General features: G+C 36.5%; 1 protein-coding gene across 1 annotated transcript in view; it reads left to right on the forward strand.

Moving 5' to 3' along the window:
• PTPRB (protein tyrosine phosphatase receptor type B) overlaps nt 1-11880 on the forward strand; it is a 123413-nt gene that overhangs the window by 61651 nt on the left and 49882 nt on the right. Inside the window, exons 10-14 of the mRNA XM_019651766.1 lie at nt 307-573; nt 4532-4795; nt 8471-8734; nt 9240-9503; nt 11438-11701. Of these exons, the coding sequence (XP_019507311.1) occupies nt 307-573; nt 4532-4795; nt 8471-8734; nt 9240-9503; nt 11438-11701 (1323 nt within the window). The remainder of the gene's footprint in view (nt 1-306; nt 574-4531; nt 4796-8470; nt 8735-9239; nt 9504-11437; nt 11702-11880) is intronic.

Consider the following 11880-nt stretch of genomic DNA (forward strand, 5'->3'; position numbering starts at 1 on the left):
TCAAAAATAGCAGCCTTTCATTGAAAATTTTAAATCAAAACTACTTAATAAGCATGTGTCATCTCATCCTTGTATCTGAAATAATTTTGATTTACCATATAGGCAGCTTTTTTTCATAATGGTAGAGTCTCTGTTGGGGAATAATTTGCCATATGCCACAGGAAATAGAGCTGAGGGTATATAGCAAAAATATAAAAACATATATATTTAGCATTTTCAAGACTGTCTTCATTGGTGACTCATTTTTGTTCCACTTCCTTAGGGTGACTAAGTGTCTGTTTTTTTCTTCTGTCTACTGTGTTTCAGTGCCTGCCCAAGTGACTGCCTTGCAGGTGGCTAACCAAGGGACAACCAGCAGCCTGTTTACTACCTGGACCCGGGCACTGGGAGACATAGAGTTCTACCAAGTCTTACTCATCCATGAAAATGTGGTCATCAAAAATGAAAGTGTCTCCAGTGAGACCAGCAGATACAGCTTCCACTCCCTCAAATCAGGCAGTTTCTACTCCGTGGTGGTGACGACTGTAAGCGGAGGGATCTCTTCCCGACAAGTGGTCGCGGAAGGAAGGACGGGTAAGAAGAGCACCTGGATCCTCCCGGGTTCTAGTTTTAAAACATTCTATAAACAGGTTTATCTCCCACCTTCTTGAAAGCCAAGTCTCAGTACCATCCAGATGATACATGTTGCTCTCCCAGGAATGGACCTTATGGGGTGGATGAGGGTAGGAGAGAATGAATTCCGAATTTTCTAAAATCTCCAATATGTATATCACAACCCCTAGAAAAACCTTTGTGATGACATGATAGTCATTGATGCCTAATCTTATCCCCTCATTCAGTTGATTTACTTTGAAATACTTATGTCCCAGTTAAGATAAACAAGTAAAGAGACTTTTAAAAAAAGTATAGTCCACTCTCTTTCATAGTCCTGTTTCAAGACAGAAACAAAATGGTTGCCAGCTTCATTTTTTTTATTAGTTTCAGGTATACAAAACAACATAATGATTAGACATTTATATACATGACAAAGTGAGTATTACCCACCTGACACTGTACATAGTTATTATAATATTATTGACTATATTTCCTATGCTGTACTTTATATCCCTGTGACTATTTCTTTAAATGGTAGTTGACATTCAGTATTATTTTATATTAGTTTCAGGTGTACAGCATATTGGTTAGACATTTATATAATTTGTAAAGTGATTACCTCTGATCTCCAACTTCTATGGTCACAAATTGAGCTAATAAAATTCCCAAATCACATGTATTTTCATGAGCAACATTAAACAAGTGCTTAATATTGTACACCACCTAAACAATGTTTCTTGACCTTAATTAAATAGGGCAGAGAGCTAAGTAAACAAATAATTGTCCTATGGTCATATGTGTCAGACAGAGGCATGGCACCAAAAAAGGAAATATAATTTATACATAATGCAAAGGAAGAACATAAATAAACAATATAAAAATTTATCATCTAGTTTTTTAGAAAGAAAAATAAATAAGTCCAACAGAAGCTTTGATATTTTTTAATGAACTCAGAATCAGGTCAGTGACTTTGCCTACTTAATTTTATATCATTACATTAAGTTGGATTTCAGGCTCCTCCTTCTGTATCTTTAATGCTCAGATTCTGCGTATCAGCTGCAGGCATCATAGATATGTCTCTTTTTTAAATCATGAGTCTCATCTACTTATTAAATCATGAGTCTCATCTACCTAATGAACCCAAGGAACATAAACTTCATTAACTCTCCCAGAAGAGTAACTAAGTCACTAAAAGGATATTTTGTAATTTTGGTAGAAATTCACTGATATAATCCCTTTTTTTTTCATTTTGTGGCAACTGACACTGTGGCCTGCCTCATTTTTCCTGATTCTTTCTTCTCTTTTAGTGGTTCTTGACACCATTGATCGATGTAACATAATTGGGGTGGGGAACTGAAAAGCTTAGCTTAGGAATCAGGAAGCCTAAATACTGGTCCTAGTTCTGCCATTAACTTATTTCTCTAAGCCTCCATTTTTTAGTCTATTCCCAATATTCCACCCCAACACTGGGTGTCAGAGTAGCGACGAGAAATAAGAAAATTGAGGAAAGGAGTTGAGGAGGACCTTGTATTCATTTATGTCCCAGTGAGTTGCAGTTGTATTAGTCAAATTAGACTGAGTACTTCCTGCTTACGTAATTGTACAATGTGGTTGTTCCTGATTGGACAACTCTATTGGTTGGCTCTCCCTTCTTCTAGACCCTCAGAACTCTCTCTCCATTTCTCCAGAAAATAGTGGTAATGGGGAAAAGGAAGATTACCAGACCTGGAAGTAGATACATCACTTCCACCCCCATTCCACCGGCAAGACCACACATATGTGGCTACACTTTAACTGGAGGAGAGGCTGCAAAATATAGCCTAACTGTGTGAAAAGGAAATGGTTTGGTGAACAACTAGTCAGACTCTGCCATACAAGTTAATTCCGATTTTAAAACACAAAGGCTGTCCAGCTTACTAGGATGTACTAAAATAACTTGGTACCTGCATCATTTGAAATAAGTTGGACTTGTAATTATTTTTATACCTGTATTTTAACAGAGAGATCAGTATTTGACCCACATTCTATGACAAAATTGTGCAAAAAAAAAAAAAAAGGAGACAAGAAATTCTTTGAAGAATGATAGTAAAGTTTTGAGGAACAGGGCAATATGAATAAACAGAAACATGAGTTATTTGACTCAAACACATTGAGTGCAGACATTATCATGAGAAAGAAAAAATGGGATACTATTTGAGAGGTGCTTGTATTAATAAATTTTGTACACATTATATTGTAAAAAATTTATTGGCTAAAGCCTTGATAATGATCACCATCTACTCAAATTGCTGAAATATTGGTCAATGCTGAAATAATTTTGAAAGGTTTCTCATTCATTTATATTTCCACAGAGTTCAAACATATAAGCCCTCCCAGCCTAGAGGAGGTGGAAAAATATTTTAAATTAAAGATATAAGATATGCTTAACAAATCTAACTCTAACCTGAGAAAATGCTCATTCTAAAGGAAAAACAAATTTTATTGGATTGTCGGAAAAGTCATGACGCATTTTTGCAACAAAAAACATAGAAAAAAATATGTCATGACTTTTCCGACAACCCAATATATCTATTTTTTCTTAAATGTGAATTTATATTTTTGGCAAAACTTTTGATAATTGTATCTTTTCTAATAAAATGTTAATAGTTGCAAATATTTCTAGCAGTTTTAAAAAACAAACATAATTCTTTTGAGAGCATAGAAGGGATGTACAGATGGTTAAATGGATGAAGAAAGGAAGGGAGGGAGGGATCATTGCATAAATATTATGGCTAGAAGTTCAACTTTATATCTAGCAAATGTCCATATACATGGAACAGCATTAGCAGAGCTGTTCAGTAGGGTGCTGTTTATAATTTTTAGTGATGGATAAGTGCTTGTAAGGGTAAAGAAACTTTGGGGCTTAAATCACAAAGTCAGAGCATATTAGATTAGAAGGATTCTCAGAGGTCATCTAGCCAAATCCCATCCATTATATGTGATGTATTAATATTGACAACAATATGAAAATATTTAGCTGAAGTTAATCAATTAATGATGAAAACAATAGTGCAGTTCATATATACTGTAGGATTATATGATACACTATTGACAGTACTATTTACTGTGTGCTTATTTCTGATACACAGTACGACTCTTACTCAATACCCCAGTGAGTAATTTGCAGGCTACTTATAGCCAGGGAGCTCCTTAAAGGCATCCACATTTTTTTCATTTTGTATACTTGGCAAAAAGTAGGTTCTCAGTAAATGTCTGTGGCACTAACCCCCAATTAAAATAAGCAAACGATATGGTTGACATCAGAAAGCCCATTCTCTCCACAATAGTTCTCTCTGCCCACAGTTGGTCCAATCACCACCAGACGGTGCTTCCAGGATTAAGTGTTTGACTTTATTTTTTGCCACTAGAGGGCAGGAAATGCTTTGCAAAGGGAAAACTCAACCACTGTAGTTGTGTTAGTTATTAGAAATAAATAACTTCATCAACAAGAAGATCAAAGCTATCTCAAAATCTAAGCTGTTTAGAAAAGCTATTGCATTCTTCACTGTGTCTCTCAAACACCCATGCTTTACTGATGAGTTTGATTCCAACCAATTCATTTGGATTGTTATGTTTGCTCCCTTTCCTACAAAAGGAACCTAAAGACACATTTACTTAAGAATGCCTCCACTTAACATACTTGATGAACAGCAACACCGTAAAAATGCAGTAGAGGCATCCTTGTATTTATGAAGCATCCAAAAGGCCGCCTTGCATTTTTATTTTGGGTATCCTTCTGCTCTAAGAAGACTCAGCTTCCACAGCAATTCCCTGACCTCTTAGGTAATCAGATTAGATCTCCTGAGTCAACACTGTTTTTGCTGACGATGATGGATGACTCAAACTTTTCACTGTGCTTTTCTTTTAAAAAATATTCTCCCCCTTTTTAAAATCACAGTCCCTTCCAGTGTGAGTGGAGTAACGGTAAACAACTCTGGCCGTAATGACTACCTCAGCGTATCCTGGCTGCCAGCTCCCGGAGATGTGGATAACTACGTAGTGACGCTCTCTCATGACAGCAAGGTGGTTCAGTCCCTCATTATTGCCAAGTCTGTCAGCGAATGTTCCTTCAGCTCCCTCACCCCAGGCCGCCTTTACAATGTGACCATAACTACAAGGAGTGGCAAGTATGAAAATCATTCCATCAGCCAAGAGCGGACAGGTAAGCCTATCAGGAGGTTCAAGCTCTGTAAGAGCCAGCTGGCTATGTGGCTCGGGGCATCATACATCTGCAACAATTCTGTAATGATAAGTTCAAAAGCCATTGAGATCACAGAATTATTGTGGAGTCTTCTTAATTTGACCCAAGAAGCTCTTTATGTGAGCAGATGTTACCTTCAGAGTAAGATGAGCACCACTCATGGCTGCAACTCATATGACCTTCAAACACAGTAATAAGTATTTCTGTTTAGGGAGTACTTTTTGGTTGCTAGACCCTGGCTTTCCATATGGTAAACCTTACAAATGCCAATTGAGGTAGTTGTTGATATCATCCCATTTTACAGGTCAGGAAACCAAGGCTCAGGAAGTTTAAGTCACTTGCCCAACTATTTAACTTGTTGACAGTGCATTTCAGATCCTAGATTGAAACCCAGTTCTAAATGATGGCAAAGCCTAAGAAGTTCTGTGTCCTGAAATCCTTCCTGAAATGTCTGTTGGTCAAGATCCCTGCTCCTCGTTTTTTCACTCAAGGTGAAAATGTGAACCTTCATAGTTCTGGGACCAGGAACCAAGTCTTAGCAAAAGCAATGAGCGCCAGGTCTACCCTGTGCAGGAAAGAACTAAATTTAGAGCCCCAGCGCTCCCCTAATGTATGTACTTAGGTTTCCTGGAGTTGACATAGAAGATTTCTGCTTAAAGTTGACATTAATATTTTGTCAAATCTTTCCTGCTGAGCTATGTGTTGATATTTGCATTTAAAAATGTCAGTTTCCCATGAAGATCTGGGACAATTAACATCATCCTATTACCTAGCACAGTGTCTGGAGCCTAATCGGCACTCAGTAAATGTTTGATGATGAGAAATCAGGCATCACTTTAGATTAGTGTTTTTTGCCTTGTCCTCTGTGGGCCAACTTTAGGAATGTAGTAATCCCTGACATTGTTCATAAAGTTGTTGGGGATATGGAAGGTATGTACATTGGGTGGGAGAGAGAGTGCATGGTTTTCATCAGATTCTCATAGTATCTGTGACTTGAAAAAGGTTCAAGAACCACTGATTGACATTGTTACATCATGCTGCATTTAAAGTGTCAGTAGAATAATCTAATCTCACCCTCACTTAAACATAAAGCCCCAGAGAGAAACTGATTTATCTGAGATCACATGGTTGACCAGCAATCAAGCTCAACTTAGCCCCAGTGCTATTCCCATTACAGCATGCTATCCCTGAAAACACTAGTCAGGGATATAGAGATAGATACTCCCTACCGTCAAATGGTCTAAAGTGTAATTATATTGACAAGCACAAAAATGACTGAAAAGCAGATTTCCATTTACAGAACAGCCTTATTTCAGTGTTTTATGTTGATCAACTTGGAGCCTAAAATTAAAAGATATGTCATCCAACCACTAACTCCTTGCTTCCCTTTGGAGTAAATTCATGAATGTTTCCTATCCATATGACCTTCATATTGCAAGCACTTTTGCTAAGATTATTTTTAAAGGCAAGAAAAGTGATACTTTTTTCAAAACACCATCTTGACTCTACCAGCATGAACCTGAATTTGGCACATGACTAATTAAGGCAAACCATTACCCCTGACAAATCAGTTTACCTGGGGAGTTGTGTCTGAGTTGTCCTCTTGTTGATTTGGGCTGATTGTCTCAATGCCCTTTTCCTTTTCTAATGTTCTTGTTCTACATTTTGGGTGAAACTATCAATATTTCTAATTCTGTATCACATCATCTCACCGTGTAGCAAGACAGTCTTACAAATTACCTCCAGTTCCACCTGGAGAGCCCCTTATTGACTTAGCATGGTATTCAGCCTGGTGTTCCTTCCTGTAGTAATTGCTTTGCCTTCAGTAAATTGCTTGGATCATTTACCTTTCTTAGCCCATGCAGACAGTGTCACTTCAGAATTTCTTCTCCTTAACTCTGTAATGACTAAATTCTAGCAACATTGCAATTGTTTCCAGGTAAATATCTTAAAGAAAGCATACCTGTCCTTGCATATCTGTGGTGAGATTTATTCTAATACAAAAACTAACCAGTACGCATAAGTCAACAAAGGAAAGTAACACAATTCGTAGGTGTGAGAAGCATCATTGGAAAATGTAGCTTAGAGGCCAAAATATTGGCATTTCTGAGTCATTTCATGTTTAGGGGGCAAGTGGATGACAAGGCTTGGACATAGGCTTGGGATGTGATCAGAGCAGAAGTCCTTGAACATATAAAAAACACAGACAGAGGCCACACAGGCCTAGAGGACACACTAATGTTGGGATAGAAATTTAGTACCCTGAATCCAAGTTCATACCTCCTTCCAATGCTTTCTTATTAATATTGATAATATTCACTTAGAGCCAAATAATAATGAATCTATGGTCTACTATTGAATTAAAATACAGCCCCAAATGAAAAATTAGAGTATCCTGAAGATTATCCTCTAAATACAGAATTGCCTTATTTTAAAATGTCCCTGTTAACGAGCATTTATTTATTGACTGATCAATTGATAAATTGAGAAAAAAACATGGATACATAGAATGGTTTATTTGTTTATATATTTATGGGGGGAACCTCAGGTGCACAAAACTGGTGCACAAAACAGTTGCACAAAATTCTTGATTGAGGGAGCCGTGCATCAGTTACTACTTTTATTTATTTATTTAGGCACTTAATTTTATTTAATTTGGACAATTAATAATTTTTAATAGTTTAATGTGTACATGAGAAGGAACTACCAAAATAAATACTAGGAACTTGGCAATAATCTATGTCAAATCACGTGATTCCCACCTCACTAATCCAGCACAAGGTAACCATCAACTTGACTTCTATTTTCATCTGTCTTGCTTTCCATCTTGCATATTTTATTATTTATATAGTCCTAAAATTATGGGTTTTTACATTTTTAGTTGCTTTAACATTATTTTAAAAGGCATTTTTTATGCAGTATGTAATCTTTTGGGACTTAGATTTTTCACTTAAGAGTATATTGATAAGATTCATTCACATTTTGTGTTTTAATGCTAAGGGCAAGAAATCCACATTTTTGTGTTTTGAGTTAAGAAGAAATTAATTATGGCTGCTATATATCAGTTCATTCATACAGTCTCCTGTGGATGAGTATTGTCTCTCACATTTAGTTTTATCAGGTTTTTAAATTTTGCCAAATGGATGTAAACTGATATTTTGCCATGACCCTGACTTAAATTTCCTTGATCACCAGTGATGTTGGACATCAATTAACCATATGTGCTTTCTCTTCTTCTATGTTCCTTTTGGATTGTTTATGCTCTTCTTGGTGATGTTTTATCATGTCTTGAATCACCAAGGTATCCTGGAATTATTAATATCATTGCCATCATTCCTAATAATCATAAGTTATCATGTTTAATGTTCCATTTTGTACATGACATTTTGTGTAGGCTAACAACAGGATTAGAAATAATTCCTCAGGTTCTGTTAAAAAAGATCCATTTAATCACTCCAACTAGTGTAACAGTCTTTCCCCTCCAGAAATTTGTGATCTAAACATCTAAGATTTTTCTCTTAAATGCATACAATAGATCTCTTCTCATTTTCTCTAATTGTCCCAGGTTGTCATCTGTGATCAGTTGCTCACTAAAAATCAGTAAATCTTTTAACCGTTCTCTGTTCTCTTTTTCAGTGCCTGACAAGGTCCAGGGAGTCAGTATTAGCAACTCGGCCAGGAGTGACTATTTAAAGGTATCCTGGGTGCATGCCACTGGAGACTTTGATCACTATGAAGTCACCATTAAAAACAAAAACAACTTCATTCAAACGAAAAGCATTCCCAAGTCTGAAAATGAGTGTATATTTGTTAAGCTAGTCCCTGGACGGTTGTACAGTGTCACTGTTAGTACAAAAAGTGGACAGTATGAAGCCAGTGAACAAGGGAATGGGAGAACAAGTAAGTGGAAAGATTGCAAAATTTGATGGTTGGTTGGGACTTGAAGGTCATCGAGTAAATACTTATCAGTAAATTATATTCCCAGTAAGTGTTACTTGGAGCTAACATCCAAACCATGGCCTATAATTACAGAATATTTATTGGGCGATAAAAGCAAGCATAGTGGGTGAGCAAGAAGGCCAAATGTCCCATTTTTCTTCCCTGTCCTCCTGCATTGTGACATTTAAAGTTCTAGACTTTTTGTTTTATTTTATGATCGATATCATAGCTCATTTTATAATTATATTCTACCAACATTTAGCATGTAAGATTTATGTCAGGAAAAAAAATTACAATTTCAACAGTTGCTTCCAACTTCTCTTGTTTAATTATGCATGAAGTAGTTCAAGTGGTTTATTTGGGGAAGGGAGATGTATGCCAGTTCCTTGGATGTGATTTATAAAGATTGTGTAGGTAAACTCTGATCGGTCACTTTCCTGAAGTGTCTTCTAACATTGCTCCCTAGTCCCAGAGCCCGTTAAGGATCTAACATTGCGGAATAAGAGTACTGAGGATCTTCACGTGACTTGGTCACGAGCTGATGGTGATGTCGACCAGTATGAGATTCAACTGCTCTTCAATGACATGAAAGTATTTCCTCCTTTTCACCTTGTAAATACCGCAACTGAGTATCGATTCACCTCCCTAACACCAGGGCGTCAGTATAAAATTCTTGTCTTGACCATCAGTGGAGATGTACAGCAGTCAGCCTTCATTGAGGGCTTCACCGGTAATTGGAAATATGGCTCTTGAATCTGACTAATTATAGTGGTGTACAGTTGGTCCTTGAACAACATGGGTTTGAACTGCTCAGGTCCACTTACATGCAGATTTTTTTCAGTAAATGTATTGGAAAAAAGTTTGGTGATTTTCTTACTACTGTGAAGCAATTGTATAGATTACACTAGGCTACCATAAAACAATTGTATTTGCTGCTTCTTCATTATCAATGTGTGAATCATTATACCCGTAAATAACTATGAATTTCTTTTTTTACATTATCTTTTCATTTTTGATGTCTAGTGTTAATAATATGGATAATATTGAGTGTTTTGTGTCATATAAGACAATAGTGATGTAGATACCATGTTTTGCCATGTATAATGCACACTTTTTTGGCCAAATTTGTGAGGGAAAAATAAGGATGCACATTATGCGTGGGTAGTATTAATTCCATATCTATATAAATGTTTCTAATTCTTTTATGCTTATGAGTTAAAAGTGTAACTCTAGAAATCAATAATGATTTCCAAATGCAAAATAGTTTCCCAGAATACGATAATCAGTTTTGTTAAACTTACGATGAACTTGCAACGACTAAGAGTTCTTGGCCTTCTATGATGAGTAAATATCATAAATTTGTTACTGGTACATAAAATTTCTTGTAACTTGTATCTGTTCTTGTGTTTTGTAATTATTTGTTAATAAAATTTCTCGTACCATAATATGTTAAAAAATAAATGCTAAAATTCCTTTATAATACAAAAAACACGTACTTAAATGTAAATAAATAAAAATTTGAATTAAAATACTAAAACAAAAGATTTTTTTTCCCTGAAAGTTTGGGCCAAAATTGTGGGTGCCTTATTATGCACAGGAGGGCATCATACACGGCAAAATACGGTACTGACAGAGACTTCATCTTGTAAACAGACAATGTAAACGTGTGGTATCGATAAATACAGTATAGTACTTAAATGTATTTTCTTAGTTACATTTTCTTTTCTCTAGCTTATTTTATTGTAAGACTATAGTATATAATACTATAACAAAATACGCTTTAATCAACTGTTTATGTTATTGGTAAGGCTCCTGGTCAATAGTAGGCTATTAGTAGTTAAGTTTTGGGGAAGTCAGAAATTATATGTGCATTTTCAACTGCAGAAAGGCAGGGGTCCATACCCCTAACCCCCATGTTGTTCAAGGGTCAACTGTATTTAGCAGGTTGGGTAGCTGGGCACTTAGGTGGAGGATTTGGAGGCATAAAAGGGAGATGGCAAGAAGAGAGAAGGTTATCTTGATAGTGACAACGATGTTGTCTAAGATGGATTAACAAAAATAAAGTATGAAGTAGGAGAAGAAGAAAAGCTTTCTGAGAAATACTGTTGAATCGATGTGAATAACTGGTGCTGTGAGGCATACAGATTAAGTATAAATATCTCTGTTAGTTGGGTATTACTTCTTTGGAACTCTATTAGTAGTACTGCTATAATAGATAATGTTTATTGACAGTTTCCCATAAACCACAGCAAAGCACTTTACACATACATTTTGTTTAAGCCTCATGACTCTTTGGGCTGGTTACTATTATTATCATTACCATTTTCTGATGAGGAAACAAACTTACAGAGGTTAAGTAATGTGTCTATAGTTCCCCAGCTAGAAAATAAAAACCAAGATTTAGACCAAGACAGTCTAACTAGCCCGTGGTTCTATTATTGGCATTGTTCATTTCTACTCACTGGCCATGATGTCCCTCTGAACTTCCCCGCTGACTTCAGCTTAGGCAGAAGAGTCCGAGAAAGATGATGGCAAATTGATACCAGATTTTTTCCATGTGTATTCTTTCAGTAGATGCCGAACATAAGAAGCACAAAAACTTTGGTTGAAATTTCCACAGTTCATTCTCTAACCTATGACTTTTAAATATCTTTTCTCTTTTAGTTCCTAGTGCTGTCAAAAATGTTCACATTTCTCCTAATGGGGCAACAGATAGCCTAACGGTGAACTGGACTCCTGGTGGGGGAGATGTGGATTCCTACACAGTGTCAGCATTCAGGCAAAATCAAAAGGTTGAGTCTCAGACTATCCCCAAGCACATCTCTGAGCACACGTTCCACAGACTGGAGGCCGGGGAACAGTACCAGATCGTGATTGCCTCAGTCAGCGGCTCCCTGAGGAACCAGATAGATGCGCTCGGGCGGACAGGTAAGAGCCCACCTGGAGAAGGCCCAAATTGTTCTCCATAATGGGACAATGAATGGCCTTGGCTGTTCACAAATCAAAAATATCTAGATTCAAAACCACCTAAATTTGTACAATTTAATGTGGTTTCAAAAGGCTTTCTCATATTTTTTTTGCAGTTTCCTTTCTTAATAGAGTTTTTC

This window comes from Hipposideros armiger, unplaced genomic scaffold, assembly GCF_001890085.2.
Source record: "Hipposideros armiger isolate ML-2016 unplaced genomic scaffold, ASM189008v1 scaffold_166, whole genome shotgun sequence".
Taxonomy (NCBI): domain Eukaryota; kingdom Metazoa; phylum Chordata; class Mammalia; order Chiroptera; family Hipposideridae; genus Hipposideros; species Hipposideros armiger.